At 41.5% G+C, this 18,837-nt stretch overlaps 1 protein-coding gene across 1 annotated transcript; it reads right to left on the minus strand.

Annotated features, from left to right (window-relative positions):
- Positions 1–7,085: 7,085 nt before the first annotated feature.
- On the minus strand, positions 7,086–8,684 carry LOC139838174 (uncharacterized). Its single transcript, XM_071827547.1, has 4 exons — positions 8,592–8,684; positions 8,368–8,508; positions 7,659–7,814; positions 7,086–7,562 (listed from the first exon to the last, which is right to left on the minus strand). Exons 1-4 carry the CDS (start codon positions 8,682–8,684, stop codon positions 7,278–7,280), a joined length of 675 nt encoding a protein of 224 aa, XP_071683648.1. The 3' UTR covers positions 7,086–7,277.
- Positions 8,685–18,837: the final 10,153 nt, after the last annotated feature.

Raw genomic sequence — 18,837 nt, forward strand, 5'->3', positions numbered from 1 at the left:
TCCGCCTACTTAAAGCCTTCGTCGCGAAAACCCCAGTACCGAGAGCCACGATACGGAAAACCTTCCAGAGACGCCGCCGCCGCCAATCCCATCTCGGGGGATTCAGGAGATCGCCTCCGGCACCCTGCCGGAGAGGGAAATCATCTCCCGGAGGGCTCTTCATCGCCATGATCGCCTCCGGATTGATGTGTGAGTAGTTCACCACTGGACTATGGGTCCATAGCAGTAGCTAGATGGTTGTCTTCTCCTCATGTGCTATCATTGTTCGATCTTGTGAGCTGCCTATCATGATCAAGATCATCTATTTGAATGCTACATGTTGTGTTTGTTGGGATCCGATGAATATGGAATACTATGTTATGTTGATTATCAATCTATCATATATGTGTTTTTTATGATCTTGCATGCTCTCCGTTGCTAGTAGAGGCTCTGGCCAAGTTGATACTTGTAACTCCAAGAGGGAGTATTTATGCTCGATAGTGGGTTCATGCCTCCATTTAATCTCGGACAGTGACAGAAAGTTCTAAGGTTGTGGATGTGCTGTTGCCACTAGGGATAAAACATCAATGCTTTGTCTAAAGATATTTGTGTTGATTACATTAAAAACCATACTTAATGCAATTGTCTGTTGTTTGCAACTTAATACTGGAAGGGGTGCGGATGCTAACCTGAAGGTGGACTTTTTAGGCATAGATGCATGCTGGATAGCGGTATATGTACTTTGTCGTAATGCCCAATTGAATTTCACACTACTCATCATGATATGTATGTGCATTGTTATGCCCTCTTTATTTGTCAATTGCCCAACTGTAATTTGTTCACCCAACATGCTTTATCTTATTGGAGAGACACCACTAGTGAACTATGGACCCCGGTCCATTCTTTTACATCGAATACAATCTACTGCAAACATTGTTCTTTACTGTTCTTCGCATACAAACGCCATTTTCCACACCATACATTTAATCCTTTGTTACAACAAGCCGGTGAGATTGACAACCTCAATGTTAAGTTGGGGCAAAGTATTTGGATTGTGTTGTGCAGGTTCCACGTTGGCGCCGAAATCCCTGGTTTTGCGCCGCACTACACTCCGCCACTAACAACCTTCACGTGCTCCTTGACTCCTACTGGTTCGATAACCTTGGTTTCTTACTGAGAAAAAACTTGCTGCTGTACACATCACACCTTCCTCTTGGGGTTCCCAACGGGCGTGTGCTTTACGCGTCATCAAGACAGTTTTCTGGCGCCGTTGCCGGGGAGATCAAGACACGCTGCAAGGGGAGTCTTCCACTTCCAATCTCTTTACTTTGTTTTTGTCTTGCTTTACCTTATTTTATTTACTGCTTTGTTTGTTTTCTTATATCAAAATACAAAAAAATTAGTTACTTGCTTTATTTTATTTACTGTCTTGTTTGCGTTCTCCATATTAAAAACACAAAAAATTAGTTACTTGCATTTACTTTATCTAGTTTGCTTTATTTACCATGGTTAAAATGAGTAATCCTGAAGTTGAAGTTCGTTCGTTTAAGCAACAAGGGGGGAATGTTTAAAAGATGCTTGGTATAGAATTAGTGATGCTCATAATAGGTGCACTAAGAAACACTCCACTATTATCCTACTCGGGAATTTTTATGTTGGTATCTCTAGCTGGAATAGGTATGTTCTTGATACTCTCGCGGGAGGTAATTTCCTAGGCACTCCTGCTTTAGAAGCTAGTTGCATTATTGAGAGACTATTTGGAATACCACCTGTTAATGAAGCTAAAATTGAAATCTCTCCTGAAGATGTCATGAAAAAGTTGGAGACCATAGAGCAAAGTCTTCCAAGTATTAATACTAAATTGGAAATATTACTTAATAGCACTGATAAACTTGAAGAAGCTATGGGAATCTTGGGTTCAACTTTTTCTTCTCTTAAGTTTAAGGAGAAAGTTTATGTGGGTAAGGAGCAAAAGTTCATGTATGCCTCTAAGGTGCCTAAGCCAAAAAAACTATTATAGGCCTAAAATTGACAAAGTCCTTAGTACCACTATAGATAATGGAACATCTAAGATACCTATTGTGACAAGTTGTGAAAATTATGATGTTGATGCTTCGTCTCTTGATAATACTTGATTCACACTTTCTGCGCCTAGCTGAAAGGCGTTAAAGAAAAGCGCTTATGGGAGACAACCCATTATTTTACTACAGCACTTTTGTTTTATATTTGACTCTTGGAAGTTGTTACTACTGTAGCAACCTCTCCTTATATTTATTTTATTGCATTGTTGTGCCAAGTAAAGTCTTTGATAGTAAAGATGATACTAGATTTGGATTACTGCGCAGAAACAGACTTCTTGCTGTCACGAATTTGAGTAGTATTCTCTGTAGTTAACTCAGAAAAATCTGCCAATTTACGTGCGTGATCCTCAGATATGTACGCAACTTTCATTCAATTTGAGCATTTTCATCCGAGGAAGTTAACTGCCCCATAAAAATTCGTCTTTACGTACTGTTCTGTTTTGACAGATTTTGCCTTTTATTACGCATTGCCCGTTTTGCTATGTTTAATGGATTTCTTTGTTCCATTAACTTTCAGTAGCTTTGTGCAATGTACAGAAGTGTTAAGAATGATTATGTCACCTCTGAATATGTGAATTTTTGATTATGCATTGACCCTCTAATGAGTTAGTTTTGAGTTTGGTGTGGAGAAAGTTTTCAAGGATCAAGAGAGGAGAATGATACAATATGATCAAGGAGAGTGAAAACTCTAAGCTTGGGGATGCCCCCGTGGTTCATCCCTGCATATTTCAAGAAGACTCAAGCATCTAAGCTTGGGGATGCCCAAGGCATCCCCTTCTTCATCGACAACTTATCAGGTCACCTCTAGTGAAACTATATTTTTATTCCGTCACATCTTATGTGCTTTACTTGGAGCGTCTTTATGTTTTTATTTTCGTTTTGTTTGAATAAAATTGGATCCTAGCATTCTTTGTGTGGGAGAGAGACACGCTCCGCTGTTCCATATGAACACATGTGTTCTTAGCTTTACTCTTAATGTTCACGGCGAAGGTTGAAACTGCTTCGTTCATTGTTATATGGTTGGAAAAAGAAAATGCTACATGTGGTAATTGGTATAATATCTTGAATAATTTGATACTTGGCAATTGTTGTGCTCAAATAGATCATGTTTAAGCTCTTGCATCATGTACCTTGCACCTATTAATGAAGAAATATTGTAGAGCTTATTGACATTTGGTTTGCATGATTGGTTTCTCTAAAGTCTAGATATTTTCTGTTGAGGGTTTGAACAACAAGGAAGACAGTGTAGAGTCTTATAATGCTTGCAATATGTTTTTATGTAAGTTTTGCTGTACCGGTTCATACTTGTGTTGCTTCAAACAACCTTGCTAGCCTAAGCCTTGTATTGAGAGGGAATACTTCTCGTGCATCCAAAATCCTTGAGCCAAAAACTATGCCATTCGTGTCCACCATACCTACCTACTACATGGTATTTCTCTGCCATTCCAAGTAAATTGCTTGAGTGCTACCTTTAAAATTTCATTCTTTGTCTTTGCAATATATAGCTCATGGGAAAAATAGCTTAAAAACTATTGTGGTATTGAATATGTACTTATGTATCTTATTTCTTAATAAGTTGCTTGTTGAGTGATAACCATGTTCCTGGGGACGCCATCAACTATTTCACCTTTGTTGAATATCATGTGAGTTGCTATGCATGTTCGTCTTGTCTGAAGTAAGGGTGATTTATCATGATCAAACGGTTTGAGTATGCATATTGTTAGAGAAGAACACTGGACCGCTAACTAATGCCATGATCCATGGTGGAAGTTTCAGTTTGGACAACAATCCTCAATCTCTTATGAGAATATTATCTGTTATTGAATGCTTATGCATTAAATAGGAGTCCATTATCTGTTGTCTATGTTGTCCCGGTATGGATGTCTCAGTTGAGAATAATCAAAAGCGAGAAATCCAATGCGAGCTTTCTCCTTAGACCTTTGTACATGCGGCATAGAGGTACCCCTTTGTGACACTTGGTTGAAACATATGCTATGCAATGATAATCCATGTAAATCCAAGCTAATTAGGACAAGGTGCGGGCACTATTGGTATACTATGCATGAGGCTTGCAACTTATAAGATATCTTATGCATAACACATATGAATTATTACTACCGTTGAAAAAACTGTTTCTATGTTTTCAAAATAAAAGCTCTAGCACAAATATAGCAATCCATGCTTCCCTCTGCGAAGGGCCATTCTTTTACTTTATGTTGAGTCAGTTTACCTACTTCCTTCCATCTTAGAAGCAAACACTTGTGTCAACTGTGTGCATTGATTCTTACATACTTGCTTATTTGCATTCATCATATTACTTTGTGTTGACAATTATCCATGAGATAAACATGTTGAAGTTGAAAGTAACCGCTGAAACTTATATCTTCCCTTGTGTTGCTTCAAAACTTTCTACTAAGAATCTATTGCTTTTTGAGTTAACTCCTATGCAAGTCTTATTGATGCTTGTCTTGAAAGTACTATTCATGAAAAGTCTTTGCTGTATGATTTAGTTGTTTACATCATGGTCTTTACCATTGCTTCGAATCACTTCATTCATCTCATATGCTTTACAATAGTATTGATCAAGATTATGATAGCATGCCACTTCAGAAATTATCCTTGTAATCGTTTACCTACTCGAGGCCGAGTAGGAACTAAGCTTGGGGATGCTTGATACGTCTCAAACGTATCTATAATTTCTTATGTTCCATGCTACTTTTATGATGATACTCACATGTTTTATACACACTTTATGTCATATTTATGCATTTTCCGGCACTAACCTATTGACAAGATGCCAAAGAGTCAGTTGCTGTTTTCTGCTGTTTTTGGTTTCAGAAATCCTACAAAGTAAATATTCTCGGAATTGGACGAAATCAACGCCCAGATTCTTATTTTTCCACGAAGCTTCCAGAAAACCGAAGAGGATACGAAGTGGGGCCACGAGGCGCCGCCACGCTAGGGCCGCGCGGCCAGGGAGGGGCCCGCGCCGCCCTAGTGTGTGGGCCCCTCGTGACGCCTCCAACCCTACCCTTCCGCCTACTTAAAGCCTTCGTCGCGAAAACCCCAGTACCGAGAGCCACGATACGGAAAACCTTCCGCAGACGCCGCCGCCGCCAATCCCATCTCGGAGGATTCAGAGATCGCTCCGCACCTCGCCGGGAGAGGGGAATCATCTCCCGGAGGGCTCTTCATCGCCATGATCGCCTCCGGATTGATGTGTGAGTAGTTCACCCCTGGACTATGGGTCTATAGCAGTAGCTAGATGGTTGTCTTCTCCTCATGTGCTATCATTGTTCGATCTTGTGAGCTGCCTATCATGATCAAGATCATCTATTTGTAATGCTACATGTTGTGTTTGTTGGGATCCGAAGAATATGGAATAATATGTTATGTTGATTATCAATCTATCATATATGTGTTGTTTATGATCTTGCATGCTCTCCGTTGCTAGTAGAGGCTCTGGCGAAGTTGATACTTGTAACTCCAAGAGGGATTATTTATGCTCGATAGTGGGTTCATGCCTCCATTTAATCTGGGACAGTGACAGAAAATTCTAAGGTTGTGGATGTGCTGTTGCCACTAGGGATAAAACATCAATGCTTTGTCTAAGGATATTTGTGTTGATTACATTAAAAACCATACTTAATGCAATTGTCTATTGTTTGCAACTTAATACTGGAAGGGGTGCGGATGCTAACCTGAAGGTGGACTTTTTAGGCATAGATGCATGCTGGATAGCGGTCTATGTACTTTGTCGTAATGCCCAATTGAATTTCACACTACTCATCATGATATGTATGTGCATTGTTATACCCTCTTTATTTGTCAATTGCCCAACTGTAATTTGTTCACCCAACATGCTTTATCTTATTGGAGAGACACCACTAGTGAACTGTGGACCCCGGTCCATTCTTTTACATCGAATACAATCTACTGCAAACATTGTTCTTTACTGTTCTTCGCATACAAACACCATTTTCCACACCATACATTTAATCCTTTGTTACAGCAAGCCGGTGAGATTGACAACCTCACTGTTAAGTTGGGGCAAAGTATTTGGATTGTGTTGTGCATGTTCCACGTTGGCGCCGGAATCCCTGGTGTTGCGCCGCACTACACTCCGCCACCAACAACCTTCACGTGCTCCTTGACTCCTACTGGTTCGATAACCTTGGTTTCTTACTAAGGGAAAACTTGCTGCTGTACGCATCACACCTTCCTCTTGGGGTTCCCAACGGGCGTGTGCTTTACGCGTCATCACCTGCCAAGCACCATGACTCCACTGTTGATGCCATCACCGCTGTCCTCGTCTAGGCCATCCTCGCTGACGCCGCCACCGCTATCCATGACAGACTATTGGTCGCCATCGAAGTTGGGAACGAGCTCGTCGTGGCTGACGCCGACACCGCTCCCCACGTCGGGAAGTTGGTTGAGCTCTTCTTCCATCAAAGCTTGTGGCGTTGTTGTTTGGAAAAATTAGTCCACGTGGGGAAAATAAGAGGATGTAGTCGATGAGTCGGACGGTGGAAGTAGAGGGATTTGCTGGGCTATTATCTAGGTTACATTTTTTGTTTGTTTTACCTTCGGGCTTGGGCCATCAGTGGAGACAGATACTTTTGGTTGTTTACAAGTGGAACTAGAAGTCTAGAAGAAATCACTGCAAAATATTTTCGCTCCCTTGCTTGTTAGGTCCCTGTGCATAAATCAAGAACTTGAGTGTATTTCAAACTTGAAAATCAGCTCTTGTTGTTACAAATAGAATTTGATTTTGAGCAAAAATTTTGGTGCATAGCTAACAAAAAAAAATCCAAAAAGTTCAATTTGGCCCCCCGCCCCACTCTGCTTCTCGTCACGCTCCACCACTGCTTACTTGGACTAAAATCGTTCATTACACATGAAAAAAATACTTATCTATATCTTTTTAAGGGTTTGGTTAGAGATGCTCTTAGGTCCTTGTTTCACCTGGACCATTGCAAGGGAGTTACGGAAGGAGAGACTCGTTTTATTTTTCTTTGCGGAAAGGAAGAGACTCCTTACTTGCGGTTTACTTCGACCAAAATCGTCCATTATTACACGTGAAAAATATAACAATCCGAGCAGACAAACACGATCGATTGGAACGATGCATGGTAACTTATCACTCTAATCCGTAGCAGGATAAAAAAAGACAATTTTATTCAGCTGGCGATCGATGGCTTCTTCAATACAAGCTCGTCACGCACGGTTCCACGGGAGCATCCTGTGGACATGGCCACTCCTGCCACCGGCTCTCCTCTCCATCTCCAAGAACTGCCCGAGCGACGGCGCGATGCTTGGGCCGCTCTCCAGTGTGCTCCGGAGGCAGAGCGAGAGCAGCAATGCCCTGAGCTTGCCGCCGCTCCTGCTTGCCCTCGCGTCCCGGCTGCTGCGCCGGCTCTCCATGGCGTCCACCAGGCCGATCAGGGTCGCCAGCGTGATGCCGCCGCCGCCGCCACCGCCGCGCGACAAAGACCATGTCGACTGCAACTAAGTAGAAGCAAGAAAGTATGAAATCCAGCTGACATACAATGCCACTGTTATATTGCAAACAGTAAGCAGGGATTGATCGATTCTGACCTCTGTGTCTACATCAGGCGAAGCGAAGGAGGAAACGCAGTGAGACGGGGTGGTGAAGGGCGTGGTGGAGGAGGCGGAGCCGACGCTCCTGGCCACTCCAGCTCGCGCATTCAGGGCGCCCAGTCCAAGTCCAAGAGGCCAGCCGTCCTGCCATATCTCCCAAGCACATCAGAGTCGAGACTAATCTCTGTACTGAACGAAACTAAGTTACTGCAACACTGTACTGATAAAAGATGCAACAGGAAAAGCTTAGGTAGGCGCACCTCAAGCTCATGGGCCATGAGAGTACTCCGTATGAGGAGCAGGAGTCTCTGGTATGGATTAAGGAAGTGAGCAAAGATGTGTTCAAGGATTATATGGACAAGGTAAAAGTGGTAACACGTGAAGAAGCGAGCCGTTGCTCTGTAGAAAAATCATTGACTGGCTTCGAGGCTGAAAAATGCAGAGACAGTCAAAGAGATTCCTGTGCTACATGGACGCGACTACAAGAAGCTGTTCGGCAAATGCAGTCATCATCTGCAAGGCTGCAATGCGGTGCCATGGCAATCTGCCTTTGCGGCGTTGGCGTGTGAGATTCTTACTCGAGTGCTCGGCCAAAATCGCGTGGACGAAGCAGGAGTGGGAGAGGACGATAAGATAAGTGAGGAACACCTAGAAAGACGGTAGGAATCATTGACGGTGTCAGCGGACAAAAATGGGCGCCACAAACCATGGAAAGCGGAGGCCGTTTTTTATGCAGCTTGCAGCAGGTGCATCGTATCCTGCGCTTGCGCTCAGGAGAGGGGGAAACGGATCGAACTGCAGTATCACTCACAATCCGAATCCTGGCAAGCAATTCTCGAAGATAATCCTGTTAAGCAATTCACAGAAACCAATCCTGATAAGCATAGTTCCATCGACAGAGAGAAAACAGCCACAATTCTGAACTGACACCTGACGAGGAGATCGAATCCCGGCCCGAACAACATCGTGAGCAGCCCGGAGCAGCAGGCGCAAACCTGTGGTTACACTGCGCTGCGGTGGCATGGGCCTGGCCCATTTTTTTCTGCTTGTTACGGTTTTCTGTCAGTTTTTTTGGTTTCAAAAAATGTTCTGGTTTTGAAAAATGTTGAGATTCGATTTTTTTTGATTTTCGAAAATGCTCAGATTCAAAAATTATTCAAATACGACAAACATTCAGATTTAAAAATTGTTCAAGTTTTTTTTACAAAAGTTTATATTTCAAACTCCGTTGAAATTCAAAAATTGATAAAAATGTTTAGACTAAAAAAATATTCAGTTAAAAAAATTCAAACTTTGAAAAAAGATTAGACTTGAAATTTTCTAAATTTGGAAATTGTTTGAAATATTCAGATTCAAAATTTGGAAAAAGTGCATATTCGATTTATTTTTTTGAAATTTTGGAAAAATATCAGATTTGAAGCTTTGTTGAGATTCGAAAAAAAAACATTTTATTTAGATTCCAGAAAAAAGAAAAAAATGTTGGTGTTCTAGTCTCTCATTCTTGTTTTTTTATACAAAGAACTACAACTTGTTTCACTTCATTTCGCAAAAAAAAAAACTTGTTTCACTTCATATATTCTTTTTCACAGCGTTGCATCTTCTTTTTTGTTTTTTTAGAATATAAATGAATATTTTGGTAGAACTCCATGCATATGTATTGTACCGGTTCAACACTCAAACTAATAGGGCAATGAGAGCTAGGGTGTCAACTGTCAAGGTGGGATCCCGGTGGGATCTCACTTTTAGTTTATTTTGCCTATTAGTTTAAATTGTTGTGTTAAACTTACACTAGAAAATGCAAAATGTACTAGAAGTGGGATTTAGTTGGGATCCCACTTGACACCCTACATTGAGAGCAACATTTGTACTTCAACATCCCCATGTGGAGATGTAGCTCTCTCACATATACATAGCCGGTCTACAAACAGGGGGGCACTAGGGCGATACGACACCAAAAACCCCTTGTCCACAGTGCCTGAGCTTCTCTACAGACAAGTGGCTTCCATCCTCCCCCTGTCGTGGCTTAAAAAACAACCTAATGCAAAACACTTAAGATAGGTGAGTTGTCCATGACCCTAGATATCATCCAACGAGCTCTTTATCATGAAGGTACACACTGCATGATTTCATGTTTTGGACCCCTTTAGGCGACAAATGGAAATTTCGTAGAGTCTGCAATTTAACTCCAAACACTACTAGGAAAAGGCTTACTGCCGGCGCACCAAAAAGCACTACTGCCGGCGCAGCAGCGCCCGCCGGTGCGAACGGGCCGGTGGTAAAGGCTTATTGCCGGCGCACCATCTTGTTCGCCGGCGGTAACTCGATTTATCACCGGCGCACCAGCCTAGTGCGCCGGCGGTATGTTTTCCAGGATTCAAAAAAAAAGCAGATCTAGATCTAGATCTAGGTCGGTTGTGTTCTAGGTCGTAGGTCAAGTTCTAGGTCGTGCCTTGGAGATGTACCGCCGTCACCGTGGTCATCTGCTTGCAAAGAGGAAGTGGTTGCCGGTGTGGTCGTCGGTGATCGTCGGGGTGAGAGGAGGTGGACGGACCAGGGATGAGAGGAGGTGATGCTTGAGGAGGGGCTCGCTGGCGAGATGCTTGGGGAGGTGCTCGCCGGTGAGTAGCTTGAGGAGGTGCTCCGGTGAGATAGCTTGAGGAGGTGCTGCGGGGAGTAGCTTGAGGAGGTGCTCCGGTGAGTAGCTTAAGGAGGTGCTCGCCGGAGGGAGGGATTAGAGGGGGAAAATGGAGGAGAAGAGAAGGTGGCCGGAGGGAGGAAGAGAGGAGGAGAAGTGAAAGAGAAGATGGGGGAAATGGAAGAGAGAGAAGGTGCACCAGGCTGGTTTGGCATATATAGCCTAAGTTACTGCGGGCGCACCTATATGGCGGTGCGCCGGGGGTATTTTTTAATTTTTTTCATCAAAATCTAAAACCTGAAAAAAGTCATGTTTCTGTTTTCCAATTGACGAATCCATTTTTTGTCCAAACGGCCCGTTGAATTCGAATAGGAAATTTCGAGTAGATCGATTTTGATATAAAAAAGTTTTTCATCGAAGGTCGTATGCAACCAGAAATCCTGTTTTACCGAAAGATGACGCCATTTTGCATAATACATCGAAATTGAAATTTTGAAATTTTCACTAAAACTAGATCACATATTACATGGCCATTTCAAAGGATTTTATTTTTTGAATTTTCTATTATTTTTTCGAAAACTGAAAAGGCGATTCCCGGGGGGGGGGGGGTGGAGAGAAAAATCTAGGCAACTTACCCCCGGCGCACCTCTATGGTGGTGCGCTGGTGGTAAATTGTCTACCACCCGCGCACCACCATAGAGGTGCGCCGGGTAAGGTGCTGTAATATCCCAGGTAATGGGGTTACAAAATTAGAGGAAATAGATGTGTGCATTGCATTCATACATAGAAAATCTGGGGAATTTTCGCGCTTTAAAGTAAAACAGTCACAGTAACTGAAGTTTCACTTGACCTTGGTGGAATTGAAGTAGCTCATCAAGTCAAGCGCTATAAACCTCAATGTGACTCTGTTAAAACTTTGTTTTGGGAAGAGATGATTTGATCTAAGGGGTTAGATCAAATGGAATTAAAACTAACACCACAACACTTCAATCAATGATCCATTACTTGATCTTATAACAGATCATGATATGGTAACCATTGCCATAACATAAGAACATCTGTTCAATTACAAACCAAGTAAGAATAAAATGGAGAAAACCATTCTTGACTTATCTTTTCCATGTCTTAAGCTAATCCTTGAACCTACCATGAACCTCATGGTATTCATTATATTTCAATCTTGGTAACAAGACAAGGAGATCAACTCTAGAAATATATATCCTTCTCTATTCCATATTATTATACATCAAACCAAGAGAGATGAGAGTTCTACAATAATTATTAGAGAAGCAACAAACCTTGAGCTAAACCTTGGATATACATCCAAGTACTCAAATCATCATCTTTAAGAGGAACCCTAGGATATTATTCAAGACAATTCCTAGAAAGAGAATCCATTTATGTTAACCATAGACATTGGTGACTACATTATTACCTTTGGAGAATAACCTTAGGTTAGCATTTAAGTCCTTCCCAAATGAGAGAGACCATTCATACCAATTCTAGATTTAACTATTTAAGAACCAAGAACAAATCTTGAACTAAAGTATTAGGCTGTAAACCATTTCACCTTGGAGGGGTGAGATAACATAATATCAAATGGAACAAGACTATATCCATGAATAGGTGAAGTAAAGTAGAGACTAATTCAATTAAGCCATCTAGGTAGAGACTTAACCCTTTACTATCTAATGAGATCTTGTGAGTACACCATAAACCCTTGAAAATAATCCATTTCTATATAAGAGAGCTCAAGCTATGGTGTAACACTCAAGTTATTGAGGCAACACTTGGACTTGAGGGAGAGAACTATCCATATACCAAGATGATTATATCATCCTACTTTGGAAAGAACCCTAAGTAAATATCTCAGGCATTCTCCTGGAATATAAACTGTTGAGACAACTATAGTATGCCTATCCTAGAAAGTAAAATAAAAGTACTAGACCTTAGCTGATTAAGATAATACTTGATCATGGATGTGAGAACCCCATTTAATGAGAGATATCTTAGGAAGCCAAACATTGATCATTATAAATTGGGTAATGATCATAAACCCTTAGTACTTGAGGTAGAAGATATTAAGAACCAAGTTGATCATGTCTAATCCATGACCATGCTTTGGAAATAGATAATTATCAGTTAAACCTTAGTGAGTTAAGTAGATATAATCTAGCACCTAAGATTATAGGGGTACCACTAGCAACCCTAAAACCATTTCCAATATATTAATTGGAGAAACAACTGTATAGCAACAAACCTTGTATGGTTCAGCCCCTATAACAATCCAAATGATTTTGGATTGAATCATCCTATTAGTGGCGAGGAAGAGCAACCCTAGATAATTCAACAAGAGGTCCACCTACATTTAGAACCAATGCCCTATCCCAACTTTAATTATGTATCACATGGGGATCACAAGTATAATCCTAGAACCATGCCTAAGCTTGAATATGAGTAAGGGGATTATTTAGTCAACCCTAAAATGAATCAAAACAACAACTTAACCTATCTTCCAAGCCATGCCTATGTAGGTGCCACTAACTAGTGTTTCCAAATAAATAGTAGTCTCATGAGAGGAATAAGATCCACCTTAACCATATTAAACTAAGGGTTTAAAAGATGACAATAATACTTTAAAATAACCTTAAACAATTCTCCAAATCAATAACCACCATGAGCACATGAAATAATGTTATGAGATCATATGCTCAAATAAGAAACTAGATATTAAGCTATGCCTTCTAAATTATTTAATGCAATGTAACAAAAGATAAATATAAAAACTTAACTATCAATAGGTACTTAGAAGAACCTCTTGAGAAATAGTATGGATCACCTAAATTGATGTTGGCAATTAGGACTATATAATTGCCCATTTTCAATCTCTATTAACATTTAATAAACAAGGGTGTCACTACACATATGAAATATTTTAAAGCTCTTATATTTACAATAGAATCTTTGTAAACTCCAAAGGGATTCACACATTTAAAATCCTGCAAAACAAAAAGGAAATGCAAACCAGAATTAAATAGGAAATACAAAGCAGAAAATAAAAATATGGAAAAAGAAAAGAGAGGAGAAAATCTCACCTGGACCTTACCTGCCGCGCCAGCCCACGCTGCAGTCCACCGAGCAGCCCAAGGCCCAGCCCAAACCACAGCCCAACACTGGCCGTAACCCTTCGCTCCAGATAAACTCGAAGAGGACGAGCTCGTCTTCGTCTTCTTCGTCTCTGCCTCGCCCACACGCACTGGAGAGCGACACCGCGACGACCGTCGCCACGTCCCGCGTTCCCGCCGCCGATATTGACCGCCAGCGCACGGCGGAGAAGATATAAAACACCCAGACGCCCTCCATTTTCTCTCTCTCTGCTCTATTCTTCCCCAACGACGAAACCCTAACTCGCCGGCCCCGTTCATCGCCGGCGATTAAGACATCCCTAAGCCTCGCCGAGGATACTCCCAGCACCACCATCCTCTCCTCATTCTTCTCCTCGAAGCGTGCAAGCTGGGAAGCTCCTGAACTGGCGAATTCGGCCATTTTCTCCGACCACTGCCGCCAGGTCCATGGATGATTTCGTCGCCGTCCGAGCTTCATCGACCTCCCCTTCAAGCCCATCATCATCAGGGTGAGATTCCGCATCTCATGAGCCTTCTATTGAGCCCCGGATCGTGCTGTAGAACCTTGCCACCGTCGGCCTCTGTCCGCCGCCGCGATACCTCATCGCCGGCCATGCTCCGGTGGTCATTAGCGGGCGGTGCTGGTACCTAGATGCTCACGGTGATGTGCTGATTCGAGTAGGGTGCTCAGTTCGGCCGCGCGAGCCCGGGAACGGCGGCGCCGTCGTGGATTTCCCGCCGGCAGAGGCTCCCGTCGCCACGTCCTCTAATTTTGACCCAGTCAATACCATGTGGCAGTGACGTGGCTAGGACCCCACCAGTCATTGACTGTGGGTGTACTCTGGCCGGGTACGATTAGCAGTTCCTTTCATTTTAATTTAAATCCAATAATTGCTGTAACTTCAAACAAATCTAGAAAATTCAATTTAAGTCAGAAAAATAAATATAAGATATCAAAATTCTTATAAAGATAAACCCTATCCAATAAAAATATAAAATAAAATTTTTATTTTTAATAAAAATTTAATTATTTAATACTTGTTATTTAAGCCTTTAATTTTAATTCTAAATCCAATTAAAAATCAATAATTAGGAAAACTTCATAAAATAAATAAAAACCAATAAGGAAATAAGGAAAACATTAAAATTAATTTTCCTTTACTATTAACTTATTAAATCTTTATCAGGAGGATTTAAAACCTTAATTAATAATTACCCTAATTAGTAAATTATTTAAAAATAAAAAAAAAGCCAAATTTAATATTATTTTTATTCTGAAGTTATTAATAACTTCAACCTTATTAATGAAGTTATTAACTTATGAACTAAAAAGTAATATTGCAACCCTAGTTCCATATGGTAGAAAACTAGAAACTCATCATTTCATGTGTAATCCTAAACCCTAGGTTCATTTAGAAACCTAGCTTTATTATTACATGAGAACCTTAATTTGCCTCCAACCTAAACCCTAGGTTGGAACCTATGATCATAAAACTTACTTTGTATCCATAGATACATAGTAGCAACTAAATACTTGTCTTGGCCACATAAAATATGGGAACCCTAACACTGCTAATTAGTATCCCATGTGCTCATCTTATCAGACCTAGATGATCAATTAGGAACACCTAAGTCTAAACCTTAATTCCTATCATCAATATGTTCAACCTTACTTATACCTATATACCATCACACCCTTGTGATGAACCATAATAGCAACCATACCTGCTATTTTGTATTACATACCATATTCCACTAAAACCTACTAGTGTTGGATACTTATCCACCATCCTATTTAGGAGCCAATTATTCTTTACTTAATAAAACCAACAGTAAAATCTAGACCACCTCAACCCAAATTGATATACTTCTTATTACCTAAGAAGTATGTTCTTCGAAAGTTATTCTTTTGAAGAAAATAAGGAATCATCATCAACCCTGCTTATAAGGACCTATAAACCCTAGCCAGCTATCACTAGCAAGATAAACCAATCTTGATAGCGCCCATGTGTAATTAATTGCTTAGGATGCCTAGGCATAACCCCACCTGGTATTGATGAATCCAACCTTGTTTGGATCCATCTAATATCTACTCCAGAATCAACTGGAACCATAGTTAACCATAGAACCCACCAACCTAATTATCATACTTGTTCTTTATTAAGAACATGTTCTTCAAAAGTTATTCTTTTAAAGTATATAATAATTAATCATTAACCATGCCATATAGTGTTAAAACTGACCACTGTTCTTTACTTGTTAACATTATGACAATTATCATTCTTTGTGTGCTCAATTGATTATTATGCTTTATTATCTACCTGTTTATAATACCAAGTAAATCACACCTGAATAAGAACCTTGTATGTGAATCACTCTAAAAGTACAACACACCCTAAACCAATCATTACAACTCACTGATCCTAAATCATCGGGGTTAGGTCACGCTTAGAGCGATTGCATCTCATTCTTATGCATTATTGCATCCTTGCCAATCTTTTAAACATCGTCCTTACCGGACGATGATGCTATTTCAGAATTTGGAGTTATTGCGTATCGAAGACCTTGCCTGCATAATCTTGAAGTCAAGAAAGGCAAGTTCATCACTTGCTCATGTCATTTGAGTATTTCTATCAAATTACTTGCAACGTATTATGGTTATCACTATTGCATAAAAATCAAAACCACTACTTTCATAACTATGAATATGACTATGTGGTGGGCAATGGAACCATGGATTGTGTTGATATGGTGGAGGTTCCATTGCAAGGGTTATATCCATCTAGGATTAAAAAACAAATGTAGCCAGTGATTCTTGTGCCGTAATACCCGTGTTAACCATAAGATCCGGAGTGGGACGGAGTAGTCAAAAGTGTTTCCACCTCTCATTCATCAACGGATGCGCTTTACCGTAGACACTTGTATCTGTCGGTGGCAAGCGGTAGGCTGGGGAAGCCTTAAGTCCCCACGGCATAGTCCGTAGACACTTGTCATTCGAAGAACAAGCGGTAGGCTGCGGAAGCCTTAAGTCCCCACGGTATTGCGGTCTATGATGGGTTGCAGCTATCGGCGTAGGAGTGTATGGTAGAGCCCAGCACTGTCATCGTGGTCGGGGTCCACCTTGAAATCTACAGGAATAATGGGACCGGCGTGGACCCAGGGTCGGGGCATGCAACAACGGGTGGGTGTTCGAGGTAGCGGAGGAACATGATTGGCTAGACCTTATACCGGGCCTCACACCATAGGAAGTGTGGACGAGCTCGCGGCTCGGTTGGCACCAAGGTTAAGATCTCTTATGGGTAAAGCAACACACCTCTGCAGAATGTAAAGAACCGTGACCTGTCACTCCCTGTTCCGGGATATGGAACTGCGAACGCGGCCGGAAAGGAGCTCCATGAAGTTCTAGTAAACCGGTGAAGGCTGACGGACATAGTTCTTCTGAATAAAAGTAACCTTTTGAAGAAATGATTATGAAAACCTGCATTGGTATTAGACTTTCTGGTCTAATGTCGTAGCTAGTGCATTAAACACCTCTTTCCTATAATGAACTTGTTGAGTACGCTCGTACTCATCCCACTCTTAAATCCCCTGCTTCGATATGGAGGCATCGAAGGAGGATCTACAGTGCAACTCGAAGGCCGAGGAGTCAACAACTACTTCACGAGACAGGACCAAGTCAGAGGAGTCAGATACCACATCCAACAAGGAGAAAAACCTAGTTTAGCCATAGAAGGGAACTAGCTTCCTAAACCTAGCTCCTATTTAGCTAGAGTCTATTCTTAGCCTCTGTAGTTAGTGAAATACTCTACAAATAGAGTTCGTGATAAGACTAGACTATGAGTCGTTCTTCTGGAGTTTATTTGCAGTTTTACCTCATTGTAAAGTAGGAGGCTGTGATGATCTTATGTAACAGAGTCGATGTTGTAATTCTATAGACATACCTTGGACCCGCATATGTTTCTGTTGTACCACTCTGAGCGATATAATACTAATGGAACGGTGTTTCATTGGTGTTATATCAGACTTGCATACTACACCATGCAGTGGTATGCCGGGTCACCACAGTTGGTATCAGAGCAAATGCTTTGACCCTAGGATTAAAAACCTTTAAAGGAGACCTATAGGATTGGTCGTGTCTATAGGGAGTTGTTCTAGGTAAACAAAATACTTCTTATGACTTGAGATGGGTATTCACTTGAGAATAATCCTGACACACTTGAGTCAACATTTCTTACCTATCTTTACTAAGTAAAGTTAGCTAATCCCAAACATATAGCACCCCATTAAGTCCTTAAAACAATAGATGAGTAGATCACAGTTGGTATACAATACATGGTAGTCCAAAGAAAGGATACAACCACAAGGTAGATATCCTATTGGAAGATGTGTACCAACACATGTTATAGTTAAATAAGAATTACTCAAACCTGCACTAGAAGTAATATCAAGTGATGAAGATAATTAAGATATCCTAATAGAAGATTGATACGTCTCTGACATATCGATAATTTCTTGTGTTCCATGCCACATTATTGATGTTATCTACATGTTTTACGCACACTTTATGTCATATTCGTGCATTTTCTGGAACTAACCTATTAACAAGATGCCGAAGTGCCGATTCTGTTTTCTCATTGTTTTTGGTTTCAGAAATCCTAGAAACGAAATATTCTCGGAATTGGACGAAATCAACGCCCAGGGTCCTATTTTGCCACGAAGCTACCAGAAGACCGAAGAGGAGACGAAGTAGGCCCACAAGGCGGCCACACCCTAGGGCGGCGCGGCCTGGCCCTTGGCCGCGCCGACCTGTGGTGTGGGGCCCTCGTGTGGCCCCCTGACCTGCCCTTCCGCCTACTTAAAGCCTCCGTCGCGAAACCCCAAAGCATCGAGAGCCACGATACGGAAAACATTCCAGAGACGCCGTCGCCGCCAATCCCATCTCGGGGGATTCAGGAGATCGCCTCCGGCACCCTGCCGGAGAGGGGAATCATCTCCCGGAGGACTCTACGCCGCCATGGTCGCCTCCGGAGTGATGAGTGAGTAGTCTACCCCTGGACTATGGGTCCATAGCAGTAGCTAGATGGTTGTCTTCTCCCCATTGTGCTTAATTGTCGGGTCTTGTGAGCTGCCGAACATGATCAAGATCATCTATCTGTAATTCTATATGTTGCATTTGTTGGGATCCGATGAATAGAGAATACTTGTTATGTTGATTATCAATTTATGTCTATGTGTTGTTTATGATCTTGCATGCTCTCCGTTACTAGTAGATGCTCTGGCCAAGTAGATGCTTGTAACTCCAAGAGGGAGTATTTATGCTCGATAGTGGGTTCATGTCTCCGTGAACTGGGAGTGACAGAAACCTCTAAGATTATGGATGTGCTGTTGCCACTAGGGATAAAACATTGGTGCTATG

This window comes from Lolium perenne, chromosome 3 (genome assembly GCF_019359855.2).
Source record: "Lolium perenne isolate Kyuss_39 chromosome 3, Kyuss_2.0, whole genome shotgun sequence".
NCBI lineage: Eukaryota > Viridiplantae > Streptophyta > Magnoliopsida > Poales > Poaceae > Lolium > Lolium perenne.

Coding starts and splice junctions, on each gene's coding strand:
- LOC139838174 (XM_071827547.1), bottom strand. CDS start 8,684: ATGCCACCGCAGCGCAGTGTAACCACAGGTTTGCGCCTGCTGCTCCGG. Junction 8,509..8,591: donor GGATTCGATCTCCTCGTCAG/GTGTCAGTTCAG, acceptor ATTGCTTAACAG/GATTATCTTCGAGAATTGCT. Junction 7,563..7,658: donor CGCCTGATGTAGACACAGAG/GTCAGAATCGAT, acceptor ACTTAGTTGCAG/TCGACATGGTCTTTGTCGCG.